The sequence below is a fragment of the Dendropsophus ebraccatus genome, chromosome 8 (assembly GCF_027789765.1).
Source record: "Dendropsophus ebraccatus isolate aDenEbr1 chromosome 8, aDenEbr1.pat, whole genome shotgun sequence".
NCBI lineage: Eukaryota > Metazoa > Chordata > Amphibia > Anura > Hylidae > Dendropsophus > Dendropsophus ebraccatus.
In genome coordinates, this window is record NC_091461.1 from 116493258 (window position 1) to 116520007 (window position 26750).

Here is a 26750-nt window from a genome sequence, read left to right on the forward strand (position 1 = left end):
TTAGGAGTGCCGGGCATACGGGGTGGATCGGTGCACTGAAACAACTCATTAGTATATAAAATATCCTGAATCCTGAAAACGATGCCGAGGATGAAGGTAAGGAACTTACCCCTTGAACTATAGGGACATAAGTTATTGTCTTTCCTGTTGACCCCATGCCAAGCTGTTTCAGACAGACTGATCAAATGTTTCCATCCCAAAGTAACAGCTTGTGCTACTGTTGTCCCTGAGGAACCCTTCACCACGTTCCTTTTTACCATCCGAGTCTAACAGAAAACCATTGTGTTATTACAGCTACATGACTGGAAACCACTCTCTTCCAGCGAGCCTCTTGCCTCAATTTACTTCAAGTTGTTTGGACAAGAGCTTGTCTACCACGGGCTGAACAAGAACTCCCTGGAGAGTATTCTCAAGGTAAGTGGCGACCTTATCAGAACTCTGTACTTCCTTACCCTACCATTAGCGATATCCGTGCAGTCCCTGCTGTATATAGAAAATAAAAATCTGTATACATTACCTCTCCACACTTCCCGGTGTTCTCTTCACTTCTGGTCGCTCCCGATGCAGTTGGTGCAGCCTTCGTTGCAACTTCAGAGCTAACCTGTGAAGTGACAGAGCGCTCAGCCAATCACTGGCTGCGGTGGTCCTGGCCTGGCCAGTGATTGGCTGAGCAGCCTATCACTTTAGACACAGGCTTTGAAGTTGCACCATCGCTTGCGGGAAGTGTGGAGGAGTGAACACCGGGAAGTGTTTAGAGGTAAGGATGCGTGTCATCGGTAATGGTGTCAATGGCCAATGATTTTAGGTCAGGACCCAAAGACACGATCAGCCAATGATTATTATCTTTATTACACTGAGCGATGATCTGTCCAATCGGCCTGATGCGGCAGATTATCTCTCCTTGTAATAGAGCTCTTATTTACTAATATTGTAGAACCTATAGACAAAGAATAATCAAACCTATTAAGGGTTGGATTAAAGGACACGGCCGACCATCTCTGGGCCCCTATGTATCCAGGCCACTCATGGCAGCTCTATGACTCTATGATGCGTTCCATAATCCATCAGGGTAGGTTCACAAGTCTTGTTGGTTGCCACATTCAGGAATCTATTGTGCGTGCTATCACTAAAGATACCTGTGTTTCTGTTGTGTAGTTTCTGCACAGTGAGAATCACGCTACGTTACGAGCCGCTGTGAACGCTCTTCAGAACGGTGTGGATATAAATTGGTCTAAGCCCCTACTATCAAGTGAAAATCGGCTTATTGTACCGACCTGTGTGGGTCTCCCATTGGAAACCAGCTTATATTACTCATCAGTCACAAGGGCTCAGCTACAAGGTACAACCGGCGATTGACGATGCCATGGTATGAATGGAGCCGCAGTCATGTGTGTCTGTGGGACTAAGAAACATGGCCGAGCACTAAGCTAATTCCATCAGTCCAACCTGTTTGTATGATATATCCGGCATCTGTGGATTTAAAACTTTCACTGTCATTTAAAATATTTTTGCAGAAATCAATAGAACAAGCGATTTTAAGAAACTCTGTAATAGGTTTTATAAGAGTTTCCTTCTATACTCAAAAAACTGTTTTCCTACATCCCCCCTCACTTCTTATCTGTGCATTATAAGACAAAGCCGTCTACATTACAGAGGAGCAAAGTGAAAACGGGTTCTGCCCTGTCCATTATAACCTATGGAGGGGGGAGGAGCCGAGGGGGATGATTGAGCAGGGATAGCAGAAAAGCAGCTGTACAGTTTGGAGACTGTCTGGACACATAAAATGCTATTATTTCACACAGGAGGGAGGGATGCTGTAAACTAGGAGCAGGTTGCAAACTGCATATAAGAATTTCTGCAAATTAATAAAGGGATAAAGGCCGCAGCCTAAAAACATAGCGCTACTTTCTTTTTATACAAGGATACAAAGATATATAGGATATATATGGTTGCGGAAAGTCTTCACTATTTGAAGGATTTCTTTTCATCGGCAGGTCAAGCCACCTTCACTCCTGAACCGAAAAACCCAACTTTCCTTCAGTTGCTTCAATCCAACATCAACCTGAAAAACAAATTTTCTTTAAGGTACATATAGCCAAATATTCTAATATTATTTTAAGAATTCTTCAATTTTGTGGGGACAAAGGGGGGGAACTAAAGTCTGCGTCCTGGCCTCGGATCTGGTATTTGGAAAGGAAGCACCAGCCATGCTGAGTCTATGCAGTGCACATGGCCTCTAGACCCATCATTTAATGACTGGTGAGGGTCTGAACACAGAGATCCCGAACAATCAAAACTTTAAAGCGACTTTAAAGCACACTTTAAAGCGACTCTGTACCCACAATCTGCCCCCCCCCCCCCTCCCAAACCTCTTGTACCTTCGGATAGCTGCTTTTAATCCAAGATCTGTCCTGGGGTCCGTTCGGCAGGTGATGCAGTTATTGTCCTAAAAACAACTTTTAAACTTACAGCCCTACGGGTGTGGCTTAGGATATCTGTGCCCTAACTCTGCACCACCCCTCCGTCCCTCCTCCCCAACCTCCTCATCATTAGGAATGCCACTGGAACATTTTCTCCATGCTGAACATTGCACATGTGTCTTAACGATCCAGCCCATGTGCCGGCCTGACACAGCTGATGAATAGGAGGCAATCTGCCTGGAGCATTCCTAATGATGAGGAGGGCAGGGAGGAGGGACAGAGAGGTTGTGCCAGCCTAATGCATACACAATCTAGGCCACCGCCATTGGGCACGGGGCTGCCAGTTTAAAAGTTTTTTTTTTTAGGACAATAACTGCATCACCTGCCGAATGGACCGCAGGACAGATCTTGGATTAAAAGCAGCTATCTGAAGGTACAAGCGGTTTAGGGGGCCAGATTGTGGGTACAGAGTCGCTTTAAATAGTACAAGAATCTTTGTTCTCTGTTCTTGTGTCTATACTTTTCTACCTTAAAAGACCCCATAATAATAAGCAGCTCATAAAGTGTCCCTCTGATGAGACCCTTAGCTATAAAGGAAACCTGGCAGCCAATGTTTAGTCCAGCGCCCCCACAGGAGAACTGAAACATTACATGGTGCCCATTCATTTCAGTGTGTTACCTCTCCTCCAGGGCGATGGCCACTCTCTTTATAACCGCTCTCCAGGAGAATATTTAAAAGGGGGAAAGGGAATCTAGAAGTAAAGTAACAGAGGTGACAGGATCGTCAAATGTTCCAAAAAAGTTAAATGATAATAGAACTTACCATTTTTTATGTCCCCACCATCCAGCATGACTAAGGATATTGTATTTATGATTGGGGTGAACACCGACTTCATCCAGGCTGGAATAGAGCTCCGAACACAGGTCCATATGAGTCTACCCGGAAACGCGGAGGCCACTATTAATGTGGAGCAGAACCACTTCAAGATCGATTATATTCCTGTTCAACAAGAAAATGAAGTTCTGTCTATAAGGTTAGTAACCCGTTATATCAAAGCAACTAAAGAAAGAGATAACACCTGACTAAATAATTCTGTTATTAAAACACATAGGTCTGCATAGGAGCTGTATACCTGAAACGGCGAGAAAAGCACTCAATATAAGTGAATCCTTCAGCTGCTGTTCACATTCTATACTGCTGACAATGTCAGGTGCTGTTAGGACAGGGAAACACATAGTACCTTTTTATATATCTGTCTGTGCTTCCAGAACATAGAAAAAAATCTCTTCATACTTCAGGGCAATTAGTCAAGTGCTGAAAGCTAGAATGTTCACTAATCGTTCAGTGTAATTGCACATTGTTCATTGTTTTGCTAGAATAAACGATCATAGTAACGATCGCAATAACGATCGTATCTAACGACTATCAGGTAAACGATAAACAATCTTGTTTGCGATCGTTTATCGTTACTCGCTAATCATTAAAAATAGCTCTATGGCGGGTATAAATCATGATAAATCTGGCACAGGAGAAGGCCACACCTACTTCCCGTCTTGCCGCGCCCCCTTTCTACCCAGGCAATCAGGCAATTGAGGGATATGGCTGGCGTACGAATCTTTTCCATGGCATATGCCCTGGCACATGATGATAAATCTCCCCCATACTGTGGTGTTGGAGGGTTCACATACATATGCAATTTTACGGTACAATACTCAAGTCCAATGTTAGTCAAAAACTAAAAATTTATTCCCCGGTTGCTCCATAAACACAAATAAAAGTACAGTCCTCTTCAAAAAGTACAAAAAGTACACCGGAAACATGTCGGAAAAACAAAACTTTCTCTATTTGTTCCAACTCTTCCCGTATCTTATGTTCAGGTCAAAGGCGTTTGCTATAACGAGAAACGGGGAGGATTCGGCTGCCGCTAAAATGACTCCGGTCGTAGCTGCTAGAAGAGAACCAAACGTACTGAAACAGTCCTTTAATGGAAGAGACTTGTCAGCGGGGGACACGCGGAGGACCGAGGTAAAGAGACATGTAGGCTCTCACCACTGGGATTCACTCCGTCTCATAGAAAAATATATAGACTATATATGTACATTTGGAGAAGTTGGATGCAGCCCTAGGGAATCCTGGAAGTCATGGATACAACCTCTGGCCTATGGCTGTATCCATGTTTTCCTTGCAGGCCCAAGACTGCATCCAACTTCTACAGCCACTGGAGCCAATTGTTAAGTATTCGAGATCGGACGAACACAAACGTTTGTCAAGATCGCTTATCACTACCTATAACTCCCCTGTGTTGATCCAGAGGAAGGGAGAAACCCTCATGAGATGTATGCCAATTGCCCCATAGCCCTTTCATATAATACCATATGACTAAAGGGGCAGTTCACCAAAAAAAAATCTTTCAAATCAACTGGTGCCAGAAGGTTACTTCTATTAAAAAATCTCAACTCTTCCAGTACTTATAGGCTGCTGTATGCTATGCAGGAACTGGTGTATTCTTTCCAGTTTGGAGAGAAGGAGAGATTTTCCATCGGGATTTGCTACTGCTCTAGACAGTTCCTGACATGGACAGAGGTGGCAGCAGAGAGCACTGTGTCAGAATGGAAAGTACACCACTTCCTGGAGGACATACAGCAGGTGATAAGTACTGGAAGACTGGAAATTTTTCTGATAGAAGTAAATTACAAATCTCTGGCACTTTCTGGCACCAGTTGACTTGAAATAAAAAAAATTTGGGTGAACAATTCCTTTAATACCTCTCAGGCATGCAGGGATACATTAGTGCACTATAGACCACTACGGACGTCATATAACAGCTCCACACAGCTCAGACCTATAATACCGCCATATGTATGAGGCCATTAGGAGCTATAAGAAAAATGTCCGAAACAGATAGATTAAAAACAGTGAGCAGCAATTATATAAGACGTCAATGTCATAAAAAGTTATTATAACTGTACACCTGTACTAATAAAAGATGAAGAGTTATGGAGGACCCTCATAGTTATAAAGGACGGAGGGCTAATAGTTCATGTTCTGTTATTCCAGACGACTGAAAATGGGCAAATGGGCAAAATTCCAGAAATAGTAATAATCATTTTTATAATAGGAAGTAGGAGAAGGAAGCGGGAACGTCCGGATTGTGACTAGTAATGTAATCACCGCAGTTTTTATAGAGTCCCTACTGCCGGGGCCCGGGCTGGGAGGTGACTAATGCTGGATGGGATTTATTGGGGCTTTACAAGACATATAGAGGTGACCTGGGACCTAGGCAGACCGGGAACTGCCTCCCTACCGCATATAGCGGAGTCAGGCTCAGGGTATAAAGAGTCAATGGACACTGAACTACAAGTCATCACAGCTGCCAGATTCAGGATTGCTGTCGGTGTACGGCAGGGATGGGGAACCTTCAGCTGTCCAGGCATGATGGGAATTGTAGTTTTGCAACAGTTGGAGGGCCGAAGGTTCCCCATTCCTGTTCTATAATATCGGTCTATCTGCCGGTATAGTTGGATCCCGGTATAGTCCCCCTAGCAGTTTCTTCTGTAATCCACTACGTTTTGGGGCCACTGTGGACGTTTTTCTTTTCACCCATCTTTTGAGCACAGGACCTGCTATACTACATAGACCAGCATTCTCTGGGTCAGAGCCCGCCCCCTTCCACCAGCCTACTGCTTGTAACTCCTCCCACATTCCCTCCTCCCAGTGACCACTAGCCAATCTGAAGTAAGAACCACAAAAACACTAGCACCCAGCCATCATTTCCCCATATAATTCCTCCCCATATCCCTAGATGCTGCCGCCTCTGCTGTAACATGATAGAAGCCGCCAGCACAGGCAGTCAGCTCTCCTGCATTGTATATATACAGTATCTATGGAGGAGAGCTGACTGCCACTGAGTAAAGTCCATGCAGGGCCGCTTCTGCCATGAGGCAGAATGAGCATTTTTGCCCAGGTTTGCCTCAGGCGGCAGAAAGCCTGGGAACGGCCCTGTGTCCCTGCATGTATATGACTGCCACCGAGCTCCAGTGATGTCCCTGCATGTATATGACTGCCACCGAGCTCCAGTGATGTCCCTGCATGTATATGACTGCCACTGAGGTCCAGTGATGTCCCTGCATGTATATGACTGCCACTGAGGTCCAGTGATGTCCCTGCATGTATATGACTGCCACTGAGGTCCAGTGATGTCCCTGCATGTATATGACTGCCACTGAGGTCCAGTCATGTCCCTGCATGTATATGACTGCCACTGAGGTCCAGTGATGTCCCTGCATGTATATGACTGCCACTGAGGTCCAGTGATGTCCCTGCATGTATATGACTGCCACCGAGCTCCAGTGATGTCCCTGCATGTATATGACTGCCACTGAGGTCCAGTGATGTCCCTGCATGTAAATGACTGCCACTGAGGTCCAGTGATGTCCCTGCATGTATATGACTGCCACTGAGGTCCAGTGATGTCCCTGCATGTATATGACTGCCACTGAGGTCCAGTGATGTCCCTGCATGTAAATGACTGCCACTGAGGTCCAGTGATGTCCCTGCATGTATATACAAGCTCTGCTGGATGGGGGGAGTAGTGGTCACTGTTCTCTCCTTCCATAGAGCACAGATAGTCCATTTCTTCTCCACAGAACACTGCAGTATTAGGCCTGTTCTATGTCTGTGATTCTATTGGCTCTGAGGGACCATGTGATGAAGGTCCTGAAGAGCACTGTCATTGGCTAAAAAGGAACATGTGACTCTGAGTGTAACAAACTAATAGAACTCTCTCACTGCCAGGACCGCCCAGTGCTATGACACCTTCTGTGATTTATTGGCACAAAATGTATCATGTATGTGACAACAATCATAGAAATTTTTAGAACTACAGAACTTCCTGTGCAGCTGTAGAGGTGGTCAAAGTAAGGGGAAATGACCAGACTGGAACTGGAAGCACATGGGGGGTATGTATAACTTTGGGAAAGGAACAGAAAGACAGAACAAAGTTTTAAACTGGACAACCCCTTTAAAGGAAATGTACCATCAAAAAATTACCTTTTGTTAAAAAAATGTAAAAAAAAATTAAAAGATTTTTTTTTTTTACATTTTCCATGTTACTGTCTACACTGAAAATCTTAAACGACTCTGTATTGGCACCTTGCCGTCACTGAACTGCCGGTACCGCATTGTAGAGGTGTTCACGACGTTCCCGGTTCAGGGGAAAACTTTTATCAATGCAGCGGGGTGGGCAAACTGGCATGGCCTAGAGTATCAGTGCCCTAGGTCTATTGCGCCTCTCTCCCCGGGTGTCCTGAAAGTGTAGGGAGGCAGGGAGAGAGGAGCCCTAGGCCTAGGGCCCTGATACTCTAGGCCACGCCAGTCTGACTGCCCACCTCTCCACATTGATAAAAGAACGTGGTGGAAGGAGCTCTACAACGTGGTGATGGCGGTTTGGGGGGGGGCGGGGTTGGGTTATAGATTGGCTTTAGAGGAATACCCTGCTTTACTTTAAGTACTTGACATCAAAATGAACCATGTTTAATAGAAATCTCAGCCCTGCAATCTAGCACTGCAAGATCTGTCACAAAAAAATGCCTAAACAAGCACAAAAATAACAAAAATAATAACAAAAAAAAGTCAAGAAAAGAGGAAAGAACAAAATGAAATGTAAATCTCCACCATTACACCTAAGCAGGGCGGTGGAGGAGCGTGCCTCGCTGATTTATTTCTCAGTAAATATCTGAATCTCCCTCTCCTCTAAATGATATGTGGTTCGGGAGAACGGCGAGGGAAATGCATCGCAGACTTTGAGGACTCAGTTAGCAAGCAGTAGGTGGTGATTTAAGACGGGTTTGGGCCACCAGTAGCGCTAACAAAGGTTTGTTTCTTAGAAGTTTTGTAGAACATATTTTCAATCAATCTCCATGAACAAAAACCTTCAGTTTTCTCCCGAGAATAATAATAGACTCGTGAAGAACTAGAGAGTGAAAAGCACTTAGCGAAAAAAACACACTGATCTCAATAACACGAAAACACAAAGTGTCGGCGGGGGATCCGGCGCCTATTTAAGAAGGATTTCATTTAAAAATGACCGGGTTTCATTCAAAACATATTTCTTGCCATATCGATGCCTTCCCGTAATGACATCCGTTCCATCAATTCACAGGGAAAGTTTTCAGCAGAAGTTCTGAACGAAGAAAACACATACTGGTCCGATCAGCTGCACGGACGCCCCGACTCCCAGGACGCCTCCGCCTGCACTCAGACGAGGCACTTCGGCTTCCAGGTTTGCTTGGAGAAGAGCAGCTTGACAGCCGGCTTTGCCAGAAACTGCCCTCTTTATCAGATGATCGGGGAGAATTCTTTCAAGCTCTTGTTCAAGCCAGGTAATCCATTGAACATGAATATTGGAGGGATTTTTCTGTATATGTATATTGGAGAACGTTTTCCTAGAACGTTGCGGGGGCAAGGGGCAGCACATGGCGACTTCAGAGAACACAAAAATGAGAGAATATGTCATGATCATGGGTGGAGACAATTAAGCAGGGGTGTGGCTAAGGGAGGAGCTACAGGAAGTGTGCCCCAGAGTATGAAGACAATACTATGCACTCACTAGGGTATTTAAAGGGGTAGTTTACAAAAAAAATCTTTCAAATCAACTGGTGCCAGAAAATGCCAGAAATGTGTAATTTACTACTATTTAAAAAAAAAAATCTAGTCTTCCTTACTTGCTGTATGTCCTGAAGGAAGTGGTGTATTCTGTGGTGTTTTCTATGGGGATTTGCGGCTGCTCTGGACAGTTCCTGATATGGACAGAGGTGGCAGCAGAGAGCACTGTGTCAGACTGGAGAGAATAAACCACTTCCATCAGGACATACAGCAGCTGATAAGTACTAGGAGGCTGGAGATTTTTTTAATAGAAGTAAATAACAGATTTCTGGCACTTTCTGACATCAGTTGATTTGAAAGATTTTTTTTAAAAACCCCTTTAAACAAATTTCTAACATGTCTTAAGTGCGTATCGGTGGGGGTCTTGGTGCTGGGACCCCCAGGTGCTCGGCAGCACGCATTCTGCTCCAAACAGCTGATGTGAGCAGTCCATGGTTGTACTGGAAACCTATTAGGTATCTGCAATAGCCAGAAGTTCCATAGACTTCCATTATAATTCTGTAGCCTGGAGATGTGGAGATAAAGTGGAGATCAAGGTGCAGAGCGTGCAGTGCTGAGTATATTTGCCTCTTCTTTCTAGCAATCAGCAGGGGTCTCAGCACCCGATGCCCACCGATACAAGCCCATGACTTGTCATCAAAAGTTTGTTATAATGAGAGTTATACTTTAACTTTACTGATGATTATAAAATTCACAGGATTTACCTTGTGTCCTATGTATAACTGTATTAATATTATCATACAGCTTATAGATTAAGCAAGACTCTACCATTTTATTTATATATATATATATATATATATATATATATATATAACCTGGCCCTTTTCTTAGGCATAGGTGCTTAGGTGTTTTCCACAGCGGCTCTGAAGGTAACAAACTTCTCCAACAAAATTAGTAATAAATCCATTTCCTTAATACACGGCAATTTAATGCAAGATAATGAGTTGCAAAGCAATTATGGCAAAGTTTAGCGAGATCAAGAAAGTACACGATGTGGAGCAGCGGCTCAGAACCAAAATACCCCATTTTCAAGAGATTTGCTTTTATGCCAAACCGACTCTTACAAAGGTGTATTGAATTTCAGGATCTTCAATAATTAAACTAGTAAGTGCTCTTTTTTTCTTTTTTTCCTTTTTTTTTTTTTTTTAGCGCACACAGATGCCACTGTCGAGAAAATACAAATAGAATTTCAAGCAGGGCCCGGGGCGGCTATGAAAATGGTGCGTTCAGTAAATGTACGGAGAACTGATGGTGAAACTCGCGAAATGGAAAACCCAATAGACCACATGGCTCTTTCAAAGCTGAGGAGAATTCTTACTAACGGCGATGATACGTACAAACTGGTATGGAACGGTTCTCTATTATATGCTTATATTACAGAGAGATGAATAGATGAAAAGGCTTGGAGATAAATAGATCTGGAGTGCTGTGGGTCATGATAGATAATAGATAGATATAGATGGATAGATTGTAGATAGATAGATGGTAGATAGATAGGAGATAGATAGATGATAGATAGTTAGATAGATAGATAGATAGATAGATAGATAGATAGATAGATAGATAGATAGATAGATAGGTACAGATGGATAGATAGATAGATAGATAGATAGATAGATAGATAGATAGAGATAGGTACAGATGGATAGATTGTAGATAGATCAATGATAGCAGATAGATAGATAATAGATAGATAGATACATAGATAATAGATAGATAGATAGGAGATAGATAGGAGATAGATAGATAGATAGATAGATAGATAGATAGATAGATAGATAGGAGATAGATAGATAGATAGATAGATAGATAGATAGATAGATAGATAGATAGATAATAGATAGATACATAGATAATAGATAGATAGGAGATAGATAGATAGATAGATAGATAGATAGATAGATAGATAGAAACCAAACCAAACTTTTTGCAAAGTTCATAATGAGTTTGTAAAGATGGTGACTGCCCAATTCAATACACATAAAAAAGGGGGTATTCTCACTTATCCATGCTCCTCCAGTGTCCTCCTTTAAGTCTCTGGTGTCTCCATTCGCCTCCAGCCTGCTCAACCAATCACTGACTGGGATGGAACAGCGCCAGCGCCAATGACTGGCTGGGAGGGCTGTCACTCTCATCTCAGCAGTGACAGCCCACTTAGCCAATCATTGGCCCTGCAGCAGCCCTGTCTTTGTTAGTGATTGGCTAAGCAGGCTGAAGGCAGCTGCGGGGGACATTGAAGACTGGAGAAAGAGTACGCTGGAGGGTAAGTATGTATAGTAAGTGAACATGCTGAACCGCACTAAAACAGCTAAACGCCTGCAATAATTTAGCTGTTTTAGTGTGGTTCATCAGCTCATCTCTAATGACTATAAATACCAAACTTTTCCTGACCTTATGGTCTTCATGGATTTGTAGCTTTAAAATCGGGTCTGAAGTCTAGTTAATGTCAAGGCCAACCCTGAAACTAAGCCTGGTCACTGCATGGAACAACTAAAGAAACCCCACATACCACTTTTGCCCTGGACTAGGGATCTTCTCTTTTATGCAGCCACTTCATGTCATAGTGGTTCCACCCTTCTACAGCCAGGTGCCAACCACTGTCACGTCAGGATTCCACTATACGAGGAACTTATTTTAACTGTTTACTGAGACTCCATGAGTTAACTCTTTACTTCCAGCATTGTTAACAACTTGATAGGTATAATGGATGATGAAGGAAAGACATTATACTGTATGTATTTGAATGGTACACAATGTTTAATTCTTTCTTTCTCTTCCCCCCTTCTATCAGGACCAATTGATGAACGACACAATAACATCTAGTGAAAATTCATCTATGTATGGAAATGGTTCATACTTTCCATCTGGTGATAAATCTAACCAGGAAAAGGAACATAAGCACCATAAAGAGGATAGACATCATGAGAAACATCAAAACAAACAGCATCACAAGGACCATAATAACTCAAAAAAAGAGCATCAACATTCAACAGGCCACCATGAAAAGGAAGAGATACATGGACACAAAGGTCATCGGAATGAAAAAGAGAAAGGAATAGAAAACCACTCTCAAGAAGAACATCAACATTCACGAGGCCACCATGAAAAGGAAAAGATACATGGACACAAAGGTCATCGGAATGAAAAAGAGAAAGAAATAGAAATCCACTCACAAGAAGACCATCAACATTCACGAGGCCACCATGAAAAGGAAGAGATACATGAACACAAAGGTCATCGGAATGAAGAAGAGAAGGGAATAGAAAACCCCTCTCAAGAAGAGCATCAACATTCACGAGGCCACCACGAAAAGGAAAAGATACATGGACACGAAGGTCATCGGAACGAAAAAGAGAAAGAAATAGAAATCCACTCACAAGAAGAGCATCAACATTCACAAGGCCACCAAGAAAAGGAAGAGATACATAAACACAAAGGTCATGAGATCGATGAAGAGAAAGAAATGGAAATCCACTGCAAGTGTTGGCCAAAAAAACAACAAAGGCATAGGCATACCAATAGGCAAAAGGAGCAAGACAAACATCACAAGAACCGTGATCATGAAACAAGAAACCATGAGAGTAATCACAAAAACTCACAACAAAAAGGAGAAAACAAGAACCATCATAAGGGCTCTAAAGAAAAAAGCCCTCGTCATGCAGATCACTATGACAAACATGAAGACAAGTTGAGGGAGAACAAAGAAGGACATCAGCATCACCAAAAACATGAGCCAAAAGAGCATCAACATCAACACAAGACTCAACATGGAAAAGAAGAACATAAGGGCCACCATCACAAAGATAAGAGTGATAGTGGCAATTTACAACATCACCATAAAGATGAAAGTGAACAAGACGGGGACAACTGGTTGAAGGATAATGACAAGGACCATCACAAAACTGAAAAAAGTGGAAAACGGCATTGTACTTGTTGGCGTAGATCCAAAGTAGACCATCACAGAAGACATCATGCTAAACAAGACCAGAAGTCTCCCAAAGGCCACCATGCCTCCAAATGTCATCATTCTCAAGAACATGACAAGACAAAAAGCGAGGAGGAGAAATGCAAATTTCAAAGCAGTGAGAGTGCACAAGAGTCTAACAGTAGTAGTGAGAGCAGCAGTCAAAGCATGCAACAGGCCAACACCAGGAAGGAACCTAGAACACAGTGGCAAAGTAGTAGTGAAAGCAGTAGCTCAAGTCAAAGGAAGCATGGCAGAAAGCATGCAAAAAGTGGGGAACAATGGGGAAGTATCCAGGACAGGCATGGGTCAAAGAATGGCCACAAGCAAAAAAAGAACCATAAAAACACTAATAAAATCCACTGGAAAACTATAAGGAAAAACACCAACACTAAATTTACAGATGTAAACAACTGTACAGATTGTGGTAAGAACAGCCGTATGTCTCAAGAGTCCCAGAACGACTCATGGGAGTCATCAGAGTACATGGTAATTATAAGGATTATCATTTATTATAATGATTTCATTTCTGATATCATTTTCCTATTTTTAACACTTACCCTCATTTTGGCAGGAACTTTTTGCTCCCCAGATTCACACTGCCAAGTTTACGTCAACGTCTACTCTTCTGGTATGTAGTTGACCATTATGGATACCTTTAGGATATATACATGTTATAGAGCATGGGTCTCCAAACTGCGGCCCACCAGCTGTTGCAATACTACATTTCCCATCATGCCTGGACAGCCAAATCCAAAGCTTTAGCTGTCTGGGCATGATGGGAATTGTGGTTTTGCAACAGCTGGAGGGCCGTAGTTTGGAGACCCATAGAGTAATAAGTTGGTAGACCTCATGAATACAACTGGTCAGACGTGGATCAGGTGTATGCTGGGCTGGATCAAGGTTGGTGAAAGTCATCGGCAAAGATTTGGTAACCCCAGGTGCGTAATATAAGTGAATAGTGAATAAGCATCTAATCGTATAAGCCTGGACTCAACTCCAGCCAGCGAGCTTAGTATCCATTGGCTTCTTAAAGAATGAAGAGTGTGCATGCCAACCCCTCGTTCCATTCATTCAGGAGAGCTGGGTTTCTGTTCTTGAGATCATGGGAGGAGGAGAGGTTGGATCCCGGCAATTAAATATGCAAAAATACTGCAGAGACACCATTACGTGTTTAGCTAGCCAGACCTTCTACTGGGAAGGAACAACCAAGCCAAGGGGGGTCTCCAGTCAAGGAAACCACCTTCCAACAAACCAGTCTAAAATGACAGGACTTGGGAAATACCCAAGCAAGATATCCATCCACAGACAGCTGTTTTGGGGTATTTGCCCCTCATCAGTGTGGAGCAGGATTCTGGCTAGTGGGAGAAGAGAAACATATGATTGTGTCTCTGCAGTGTTTTGGTTGATCTTTCTGAGGTCAACAATCTTTCTCGTGATTGCACTCACTAGGCTTTGCTCCCATTAGCCAAAATCTTACCCCACACTGATGAGGGGCAAATACCAGCTGTCTGTGGATGGATATCTTGCTTGGGTATTTCCCGAGTCCTATAATTTTTGACTGTGGCTTGTTGGAAGGTGGTTTCCTTGATTGGAGACCCCTTTGGCTTGGTTGTTCCTTCCCGGTAGAAGGTCTGGCTAGCTAACTAACATTGAGAAACACGTGATGGCGTCTCCGCAGTATTTTTGCATATTTGATTTCCCAGGAGGCAATGCTCCTAGATTCATTGACGTTGAGACACACTTGATGTTGTCTTTGCGTTGTTTTGGTTGATCTTCCTCAGGTCAACCATCATTCTTTTGAGACCCCAATAGAATATACAATGTCCATACAAAGTAAAAGTGCTTATCACCAAATGACCTCTCAACCCCATGGATTAGTAAACCACCATTGCATATTTACCTCAGTAACAATGGAACACCTGGCCTCTCTGGGATGCCACCCAGACGAAGGACACAAAAACGTGCGTCAGGGTGGTGGCGTCCCAGAGAAGCCAGGTCATGGGATGGATTAGAAAAAGTCTTGATGTTTCTCACTTGCTTTGTGTTTCTGTTGATTTATAGAATTCACAAAAACACAGAAGCAGCAGCAGCAGCCATAGCAGCAGCAGTGATCGTAGCGGCAGCAGTGGTCAGAGCGGCAGCAGTGGTCAGAGCGGCAGCAGTGGTCAGAGCGGCAGCAGTAGCAGTGAAATGAACATCTCGCCATTTCAGGTTTTGTATACGACACTTCAAATTAATCCCTAACACAATCAGCAGGATTGATCTTTAGACGTGTTCACACTGATATTTTGCAGTCATGTCACTTTCAATGGCGAGAATAACACAGAATGAAGTTCTATTTTTACTATCGAAAATAAAGAAATAATTCATGGACCCTTTAATGGAGTACGCTAGAGAAAAAAAATATTTTTCTCCAGTCTCCCAGTACTTAACAGCTGCTGTATGTCCTGCAGGAAGTGGTGTATTCTTCCCAGTCTGACACGGTGATCTCTGCTGCCACCTCTGTTCATGTCAGGAACTGTCCAGAGATTTAGGGATTTGCTAATGCTCTGGGCAGTTCCTGACATGGACAGAGGTGGCAGCAGAGAGCACTGTTTCAGACTGGAAAGAATACACCACTTCCTGCAGGACATACAGTAGCTGATAAGTACTGGAATGCTTAAGATTTTTAAATAGAAGTAATTTACAAATCTATATAACTTTCTGACATCAGTTAATGTGAAAGAAAAGAAATATCTACAGAATAGATAGGGTTACATCAGGTGGGTATTGGAAATAATCAATACTCGTGTAATTTAGTTTTATGTTGTAATCTATTCATAGTCTTTGTGATGTTTCCCTCATCTTTATACCCTTAACCCTTGATGCTGCCTTTCTATACTCATCATATCATATCATATAGCATCCACAGGGCATATAAGTAGACACATCTGCTTACCATTCTATCTTTAGGGCGAGCTCCTGCTTATCAATAGTAGCCGAACTGAAAGAAGAGAGCTGCAGTATAAAGCATAGAGGAGGGGCTCAGTTTCTCTGGTTTATAACAATAAGTTTGTATGTCCACTTACCTATTGTAACCCTTTGTTTGCCTCTTTCTGTAGACATTATCCAGTGCATCATCCCCCGATGTAGTTGTTCTGGTGAAATCTTTCATGAGCGACGCTCAGCACCAAGGATTCCAGGCTGCGGCTTACATTGATCCAAGCAAGCTCAAAGCACAGGTCATCGCTGTTCCTCTGGATCACAGACGTTCCTGGAAGACATGTCTTGATGCCTCCATTTCTAGATTCTACAAAGCATCAGTAAGAATTCTCTATGAATTGGAACCTTGTTTAAAAGGAGTCTTCCCTATTGCACCATAGCACCTCTCAAGTTATTATGCATCACTGGGGGTAAAATAATTTTCACATTGCACATTGCAGGAGGCCTGATAGGGGGAGATATGATTTACTGCAGTCCTTTACTTCTTTCCTTCTGAGAGAAAGAGAAAATAGATAATAATAGGTAATTTGTCGTGACGCCAGTGCCGGATGGGCACACAGGTATGGTGGCACACCTGCTTTTATTTTAGTGGGTGGGCTATACTTTTTTCCCCTGTGGTCATTAGCCTGCCGGGCTGTTTGTGGGTCCCTTGGGCAATTATCACGGTGGTCTGGAGTGGAGTAGTGACCCACCCGGACTATTGGTACTGCCACCCACACAAAGGGGAGATGACCCAAAGAAGGTGTAATCAATGTGTAGGTGCTTAGTGAAGAACCACAGAGTCCCGTTACAATAAATAAGATCTGTTTACTTGATGTAGGAAGCAGGTAATACAGCTTTGCCTTGATATGGTACTATATACTTGATCTGTACTGAGAGTGAAGCAGAAGATACAGCCGTGTTGGTTGGATTGCGTGCTGAGAGGGAGAAAGTTCAGAAAAGTAGAGAGGAGGATGTCAAGAGAGTCCCAACCCAAGTAGTACTGTGCTCTGCCGGAACTTCAGAGGTAGAAGAAGTAGAATACTTGAAAGTAGGGAGAATACTTGTGCCCGTATTTTGACTCTTTGGTCTTTGCACCACCTATTGCTCACCAGTGTCGGGTGACCCGTCCTAAAGGGTGACACAAGCCCCATACCCTGTTACCTTGGATGAGTGGTATGCTAACGGTTTCCTGCTTACACCTGCGCTGCAAGATAGAGTGCATAGGCTTCTAGCAACTTTGCTCTATTCGGATCGGTTCCTTACGTCTTTTGCGGATGCTGTCCGGCACTGTGTTCCTCCGGTCCACGGCATGGGTTGAGATGATCCCTGACTTGTCCTTTCTAGTAGCGACTTAACACTGCATAGTGCTTAGTAGTGTTGCTTGAGGGAAACTGTGTCTGGGTCTAGCGTGTGCATGTTCTCTGCTCAATGTCTGGACCACAACTCCCTCAATACTTCCTCCACCCATGTGACTTCCTTCCTACAGCGCATGCAAGGTGCGCTGTGAGTGGGTGAGCAGTGCATGTGAAAAATGTAAAGAGAAAGGTTATAGGAAAGAAGAAGAAAGAGCTCTCATTGGTGTACAGATGCATGTCACACACAAAAAAACAATAACCCTTTAACTTCTACAGCCGTGCAATATGTATACATACTTGCGATAGTGACCTCTAGAGGTAAAACCTTGGTACTGCTACATTATTACTTACACATATGAGTACAGACTTTTGCGAAGGGTGTAACCTATAGCAATACCTGTGGTGGGACATCACAATCTCTCTATATGGTTTTTCTGCTGACTCTTCCAGGCAGTGCTGAGATGGGGTCAAAACTGTCAAGACTATCGGGTGGTAAGTCAGCTCTCCTCAGGGAAGCTGGCTGGATCTCCAGCAGTGCAGCTGTCCTGGCAGTGGAGCAGGCTACCATCCTGGCTGCGGAGCACAGCTAGGAGGTAAATGGATCATTACGGGGTCTCTGGTAGTAGGTGGCATCAGATGGTAACCCAGCTAATAGTAGATATTCTTGTATTCATACAGTCTCATGACATTTGTACCCGGGGTAGCGTACTCCATGGGATTCTCACGATCACACCGATCCAATCCATCTCACAAGGTCACTGTACGGGTGGCGGCCACCACCCCAGACACGTACACCGCCATCCTGAAGACACCAGAGGTATGGGCTGTAAATGATTATTTATTATGGACATAATAAAGATATTCTAAGTAGACACCAAATATTAAACAGGGTTGTTCACTTTTTTTTTTTTCAACTCAACTGTAATTTACTTCTATTAAAAAAGGCTTCCAGTACTTATCAGCTGTTGTATGTCCTTCAGGAAGTGGTGTATTCTTTCCAGTCTGGAGAGCGGGAGAGGTTTTCTATGGGGATTTTCTGCTGCTCTGGGCAGTTCCTGACATGGACAGAGGTGGCAGCAGAGAGCACTGTGTCAGACTGGAAAGAATACACTACTTCCTGCAGGACATACAGCAGCTGATAAGTACTGAAAGACTGGAGATTTTTTTTGTAAAAATAAATTATAAAACTTTGGCACTTTCCGGCGCCGGTTGATTTGAAAGAACTACCCCTTTAATACCCTATGGCGGGAAGAATTATCCATCAGAAAATAATTACAAAAGGTGCCCGAACACCTAGCAGCACAGCAAGCCAAACCGGAGGGAAGGACCACCCAGCCATCTAATGCTCCCCCAATGGCAGATGATGGAGGTAACATGGATGGGCTTTTTGGATTTTGATCCTTTTGCTTCCAGGGGACTATCTCTAACTGAGGAGCGGTGGTCAGTGGCTTCCTAAGTCACATGGAGAGCGCCAAGCCCTTTTTATAACAAATCCCATCAATGTTTATGCAGATGTGCACACAGCCCCAGTCTGACCATAGGGTGAGAACACACAAGCGGTATCAGTGCTGTGTGGTTTCTATGTGTGGGCCCTATGGGATCAGAGTGGAGCTCATGCCCGGTACCGACCTGCTGTGGTCGTATCCATAAATACCCAAATATCTGCCGGCAGAATGAATTTCAAGCTGATTGGTAAAGTTTAACTTTTGTGACCTCTGACCTGTGTGGCACCTCTACTCATGTTAGTTCTGTCAGACAGACTTTCAGAATTTCTGAGCATTGGGACTAAATGTTAGCCGGTCAGGCAAAAGCAGCTGCCCCTGTGATCCCTATAGGTATCATATTGTCTTCTAAGTTTTTTGTACATGATAGATAGATAGATAGATAGATAGATAGATAGATAGATAGATAGATAGATAGATAATAGATAGATAGGAGATAGATAGATAGATAGATAGATAATAGATAGATAGGAGATAGATAGATAGATAGATAGATAGATAGATAGATAGATAGATAGATAGGAGATAGATAGATAGATAGATAGATAGATAGATAGATAGATAGGAGATAGATAGATAGATAGATAGATAGATAGATAATACATAGATGGTAGCTAGATAGATGGATGGATATAGAAGATAGATAATAGATAGATATATAATAAATAACTAGATAGATAGATAGATAGATATAGAAGATAAATAATAGATAGATAGATAGATAGATAGATAGATAGATAGATAGATAGATTGATAGATAGATAGATAGGAGATAGATAGATAGATAGATAGATAGATAGATAGATAGATATAGAAGATAAATAATAGATAGATAGATTGATAGATAGATAGATAGATAGATAGATAGATAGATAGATAGATAGATAGATAATAAATAGATGTAGTATAGAATTATTCTCTTATTCTTCATCATTGTTCTTTCATATATATATTTAAACATTTCTCTAAACTGAGGGTCACAGGAATGTCATAGTCATCGGAGAATCACAGGACCAGAATGTATAAAAAATATATATATTTCCAAGAATTATAGCCCAATAAGACCTGTTATTCCTTTCCTTCCAGCTGACACTTTATAAGCAGGCTGTGCCCATCCCGGGGGACCTCTCGCTTGGCACTCACTGGCTCGGACACCTCCATCTAATTGAACTCACAAATCTTCCTAAAGTCTTACCGATGGTCAGCGGCAACCATGGAGGTAGAGACCCCTCATTCTAGTTTTGTCTTCCCAAATAATATGAAATCATAAAAGGCTGGCGGAGTCATAGACGCTGATCACCAGTCAGGGTGATAATATGCGTCTCCCGAATTTATCGTCAAATGAAGGAAACTGCTCAAAAACAGGACACTTTGTCGTAAAAGTGAGATTCCCAGAGATGAACCGTAAAAGTCAAATATATTGTTTAACACTGGGGCTTTTTTTATTTTACTTTTACTTTTTTTTTATTTCTGGGATTTTTTCCAGTTTTTTATTTAGAAAAGAAGCACAGTGTCCAAAACCACACAGGTAGTAGAGTGCAATCCACCTTAAAGAGTATAAGAAAAAGTTAGTAATAACTGGATTTGGAGGATTTTTAGGCCTCTTCTTGCTGTCTTTCAATGGGAACCGTTATTGATTACGTCCGGTGGATAGACAAGCTGGTGCACCTGTCTGTCATGATATGTCCATGACACAAGTATATCCACTACAAGTAACAATAAAAGTTATTATTAAATGTCAGCAAGTATCCTAACCTTAAAACTCTGAAAAACTACTGTGTTCAAAGGAAAACATTGACAGTATTTGTGGAAGCCATCACTCCTATTAAAGCACCACTTGTCACACAGACATGTCCAACATTTTCATCATCCAGGGTTCTTTGCTGTATGCAACCATACCCAACTATTTCCATATGAGCACAGAGAAATTTTGTAGGGGATCTAAGAGGTCCTTCATACTATAAGGGGGCAAAGAGGGGGCCTAACTACTATCCTGGGGCACAGAGGGGGCCTGTATACTATATTGGGGGAAAGAGGGGGTATGCCTTACATAAGGAGGCCCAGAGGAAGCATGTATACTGTATGGCGGTACACAGGGGGCCTGTATACTCGGGGGGGGGGGGGGGGCTAACTACTATATCAGGACACAGAGAGGACCTGTATACTATATGGTGGTACAGAGGGGGGCTGTTTAGTATATGGTGGTACAGAGGGGGGGCCTAACTACTATACTGGGGCACAGAGAGGGCATGTATACTATATGGAGGTACAGAGGGGGGCCTAACTACTATACTTGGGCACAGAAGGGGCCTGTATACTATATGGTGGTAAAGAGAGGGCATGTATACTATATTGGGACAAAGAGGGGGACTGCTTTACATGGGGAGGCACAGAGGAGGCCTGTATACTATTTGAGGAGTAGAGGGAGCCCACATTTTATATTGACACAGATGAGTGTAACTACTATATGGGGGCACAGAGAGACCTGTATACTATATATTGACATTGGTGGGTCTGTATATCATACTGCGGCAAAGGGGGCCTGTATACTATATTTGGGCAAGAAAGGGCTTATATACTATATGGGGGCACATAGAGGGCCTGTATATGATATGGGGGCACATAGAGGGCCTGTATACAATATGGGGGCACATAGAGGGCCTGTATAGGATATGGGGGCACATAGAGGGCCTATATACTATGTGGGGCACAAAAAAGCCTTGTATACTATATAGTGTCATAGAGGGATCTGTATCCCATATTGGGGCAGAGGAGGATTTTATACTATATGGGGGCACAGAAGGAGTCTATTATACAGGGGCACTTACAGTGCGGAACAATACTGACATGCCCAGCACTGCACTCTCCTGCTGTCAATCATCTCCATCCGGTGGCCCAATAACTTATAATGGAGGCCGCTGGACTGAGATTACTGGGAGCCAGAGAGTGAAGTTTACCACTGTGCTCTTCTCCCAGCTTCCTCTCCTGATCAGTGGGGGTCTTAGCAGTGAGATGTCCCTGTCACATGTCAAAAGTTTTATTTTAATTACAGTCAAGAAGTAGATTGAGACCATGGTGGGAAAAGGGTGTAGTAACCCAAGTGCCCTAATTTAATAATTCTGCCCCTGGTTAAAGAGTATAATTCTAATGCAATGTTATGTAATCAATTATCTAATATTTTAGTGAGAAAATGATCTAAAGCTAAATTCACACTTCACTCAAGCATTTCAGGATGGGACGTGAGGTTTGTGGGTGACCATTAATGGCCCCTGTAGGTGTTGTCACCTGCGGACTCTGCACAGTTTCTGCACTGGAGACTGCAATTACCCCGAGGCCTGACCAGACCCAAGTGAATAGTTAAATACTGTTACTGAAGCACTGGGTTAAATGAGAGTCTATCCATGCATGGCCGGCCGAGATGCCGAGAGCAGGCTTTCATTACCTACTTATTTAAGAAGAATTTTTATACAGGAAAATTCTGAGTCTCGTTCTCCTCTTGCTTCTACTGCCACCTAATGACGTTCTAAGAGAGGAGTTCTCAGCTAAAGAGACCAGAACTTTTACTAAGTCATAAATTAAATTCTAAGAATCGGTGTCAGGAAAAATGTACCCTCAAATCTATAAGAGAATGAAGATAGACCCCCCCCCCCTGATGTTTTTTATTATTGGTGCTCCTCAGACTAGGGATGGTCCGAAACTGCCAAGGTTCAGGTTCGTATGAACCCGAACGCTCGGCATCAGATTCCCGCTGTCTGCCCGCTCCGTGGAGCGGGTGGATACAGCGGGAGGACCGCCTGGAAAACTGGGATACAGCCATAGCCATAGGCTGTATCCCAGTTTTCCAGGCGGTCCTCCCGCTGTATCCACCCTCTCCACGGAGCGGGCAGACACCGGGAATCATTACCCAGGGTTCGGGTTCGTACGAACCCGAACCGAACTCGATTCGGACCATCCCTACCTCAGACTATCCACTAGCCATTCACACATCTCTACAAGTCACTTGGTGACACTTCTGACTGTCCAAGCTGAGAGGGGTTTTGGGATATTTTCCAGGTCTGGTAGAATAATACTTTGTCCCACTCTAAACCTATCCTTTCTGTTCATTGACCATTTCAGAATATCACGTTGCCCATAGTTTACGGTGGACACCAGAGTGAGTCCCTTATTGTCCAACTCATTGGGTGCTGGCTGCAGACCATCTCAGACAAGGCATTCCAGGCTATGGGTACTATTAGATGGCCAGATTAAAGTAAACGAGTGCCGATCTGCTAGATCCGTGCTCATTTACTGAGCCTATTACATGGCTTAATAATCGTTTAGCAAGGGCTGCGCGGACTTTGTTAGCAATGTCCATGCAGATCTTGCCCTAAACTGTAGATATTACCTCTCCACGATCCCGATCTTCTCCTGCCCTAAGCTGCAGCTACAGTGTTGTTGTTGGACAGCACCAGGACCTCTTTCATCCCCCATAGAATATACAGAACCTCTCTGCGCCCATGTAAAAAACAGGCCCTTTTTGTGTTCCCATATGGTACACTGCCCTCTCCTCGTGTGTCCATGTAGTTTATAGGCTCCGTGTTCCCATATAGTATATAGGCACCTGGTGTCCTCATATAGTATATAGGACTCCTCTGGATATAGAGTAGGCTGAATTCCTGACTGGAGTGTACACAGGAATAGGAATGTCATTACAGGATGTACACCAGACAGGAAGTTGGGCCAATGAGGACAAAAGAGCAGACAGTTTACATCATATATGTAAAAAGAGTCATTTAAGTGTCTCGTAACACAGGATTAGCCAGATATCCCTCCAGGGAAGGACCTAGCCAGGGGTGGTTCCTGTAGGGAGACCACCAAAACCACCATATTAAGTGGCCCTTTTAGTCAATATCCTACTCAAATTAGACACGGCAAGGGAAAAATGAAGGCCAGGTATCCATCCATAGACAGCTGTTTCGGGGGGGTTGCCCCTCATCAGTGTGGAGCAGGAGTCTGGCTAGGTGGGAGCAATGCCTTGTAGAACACCATGGTAGAACAATCAGTGATCTCATGGAGACCAGCTGAAGAAGACACTGTAGTCTGCTACTGAAAGCACTCAACACAGTAAAGGCCTGGGTGCATTGCCTCTTGGCCATGTTGTCTGTCCTGAGTATTACCATACGTTTCTATTGATGATCATTACGTTTATCTCGTAGCCGAATGTGAAGTGGACCTTGAGAAAATTGTAACATTTGACGGAAAGGATCTGGGCTGCTCTCTATCCGCTACAAACTGCTACACGGTGGTGGCGCAGGACTGTACCAATCAATTACGATTCCTGATCGCCATGAAGAAAGTGGGTCAAGGATTTTCAACCTTTGAAATGAATGTCATCCTGGGCTCCTCGTAAGTGCACCTACTAATGAACTGGAACTGCTGTAAAAGGTTATTCTGACAATCTATGCGGTAGAACAGGCGCTGTGTAAAACGCTCTGGCCCCACCGTCATCATTAAGGGGTCTGTCTTTGTAATAGAGATACCGGGCGCACATATCAACAGACGGTGCGCGGATATTATTTTTCTACTAATAGAAACATATTAGGCGATGAGAAATTCAAAGGCTTAGATAAAATGTAACAGGTGGATATACAGAGAACAGACGCTCTCTGTAGTAGTTTAAGGATTGTAATTCACTATAAATACTTAGTTATATATGAATAGCCTTAAAGGGGTATTACTATTTAAATTATCCACAGGAAATAAGTGACAGAATGATATTCCAACTTCCTGTGTTATCAGTGTCGGACTGGGGTATCTGGGGCCCACCAGAGGAAATTATTCTAGGGGCCCACCAATGAAGAACCAGTAAGAAACAACATGTCAGTTAGTGTTTGCACAGGTTCTAAAGCTGGGGGCCCACCGGAGGATTCTCCGGTCCTCTGGTGGGTCAGTCCAACACTGTGTGTTAAGAATGTAGTGGTGGGTCACAACCTCACTCCATTCAATGTCTATGTAGAGACCCTGTGGGTAGGGAAGAACTTTAAAGTGTACATGTAATTAAAAAAAAGTCTCAAAACACAGGACTAGCCAGATATCCCTCCGGGAAGGGCCCAGCCAGCGGGTGGCTCCTGTTGAGAGACCACCAAAACCACCATATTAAGTGGCCCTATAAGTCAATGTAATGACAAGGAAAAAAACAAGGCCAGGTATTCATACACAGACAGCAGTTTTGGGGTGTTGCCCCTCATCAGTGTATAGCAGGATTCTGGCTAGGTGGGAACAATGCCTAGTAGACCCATAAGAGAAACAGATCGCTGATCTCAGGGAGACCAGCCAAAGAAAACAATGCCGGCTGGTGGTTAAATCGCTTAATACAGTGAAATTTTAGGTGCATTGCTCTCTGGGAAACATGAATATGCCAAAAAAGAGCCCGTGGCGTCTCATTTAAGAGTCTCAAAACACAGGAATGGCCAGATATCCCTCCCTTGGCTTGGTTGTTCCTTCCCGGTAGAAGGTCTGGCTGACATTGAGAAACATAAGATGGTGTCTCCGCAGTATTTTTGCATATTTGATTCCCCCAGGTGCAATGTACCTTGATTCACTTGATGTTGAGAAACACTTGATGGTGTCTCTGTGGTGTTTTGGTTGATATCCCTAAGGTCAACCATCATTCTCTTGAAAGCTTTAGCTTTGGCTGTCCAGGCATGATGTTGATTGTAGTTTCGCAACAGCAGGAAGATCATAAGTTTAACACCCCTGCTCTAGAATATGGCCCTTTCAGGTCCTCAAGCATTGACACTAGGTCATAGCCCTGTCCATGGCCGACATGGAGATAGTATATGGCCCTTTACTGATCAGGTCCCCAACCATTTACACTAAGGCTTAGCTTTGTCTATGGCCATCATGGAGATAGTATAGGGCCCTGTACTGACCAGGTCCTCCACAATTTAAAAACTAGGACATTGCCCTGTCTATGGCCAAAATGGAGATAGTAAATGGCCCTATACTGACCAGTTCCTCAACCATTGACACTAGGACCAGTGTCGGACTGGCCCACCAGAGGACTGAAGGATCCTCCGGTGGGCCCCAGCTTTAAAACCTACACTAACACTGACTGACAAGTCGTTTGTCAACGATTCTTGAGTGGTGGGCCCCCAGGATGATTTCCTCTGGTGGGCCACAGATACCCCAGTCCAACACTGACCAGGACTTAGCCTTGTCTATGACCAACATGGAGATACCTTAATGTTTGTCCTGACATAATCAAAGGGGGGGTCCACAAGATATTCCTCATCAGGTAATCACAGGAAAGCGTTTGCGTTCCCGTACTATCTCTGTGATCTTATGCAATGTAGATGAATATTTTTTTTTTCTCCACATCTAATGCTGTGATTTCTTTCTTAGCGATATTAAAATCTATTCCGATGCTTCAGAGGAATTCCGCGTTCTGCTGAATGGAATGTGGCTGCTATTAAAGAATGACACGTATACAAATGAAAAAGGTAGAGTAATACAAGGGTCACAATAACAGAACACAAAGCTGAGCACAGGCTGCGGCACAGATAAAAGGCAGCAGATTGAATCACCCAGCAGTTATATTGGGATAAAAGTGTGACGAATGGAAGACCATCAAATTGACATGACCATTTTATCTCATGAAACATTCATTGAATCTCCCAGTGTTAACTTCCCTTTCTTTGTGAGTTCTAGAAAAAAGAATTGTGGCTGAATGCTGAGGATGTGGACTGATATTAACCCAATAACCGCCATAGCGTCAACTCCTATAAATACTATACACCGGGGGTAGGAGCCTTGGCTCTCCAGCTGGTGCAAAAATAAAAACTCCCATCATGCTTGGATAGCCAAAGCTTTAGCAATAGTAGTACTCCCGATTTGGGG

General features: G+C 43.4%; 1 protein-coding gene across 1 annotated transcript in view; it reads left to right on the plus strand.

The window, feature by feature from the left end:
- Positions 1-26750, plus strand: part of LOC138800112 (vitellogenin-1-like) — an 84053-nt gene that overhangs the window by 46917 nt on the left and 10386 nt on the right. Inside the window, exons 15-30 of the mRNA XM_069981920.1 lie at positions 295-414; positions 1156-1339; positions 1995-2085; positions 3269-3454; positions 4299-4446; positions 8582-8801; positions 10234-10427; positions 11876-13537; positions 13623-13679; positions 15113-15262; positions 16153-16353; positions 17821-17963; positions 18049-18187; positions 19959-20091; positions 24068-24257; positions 26256-26353. Of these exons, the coding sequence (XP_069838021.1) occupies positions 295-414; positions 1156-1339; positions 1995-2085; positions 3269-3454; positions 4299-4446; positions 8582-8801; positions 10234-10427; positions 11876-13537; positions 13623-13679; positions 15113-15262; positions 16153-16353; positions 17821-17963; positions 18049-18187; positions 19959-20091; positions 24068-24257; positions 26256-26353 (3916 nt within the window). The remainder of the gene's footprint in view (positions 1-294; positions 415-1155; positions 1340-1994; positions 2086-3268; positions 3455-4298; positions 4447-8581; positions 8802-10233; positions 10428-11875; positions 13538-13622; positions 13680-15112; positions 15263-16152; positions 16354-17820; positions 17964-18048; positions 18188-19958; positions 20092-24067; positions 24258-26255; positions 26354-26750) is intronic.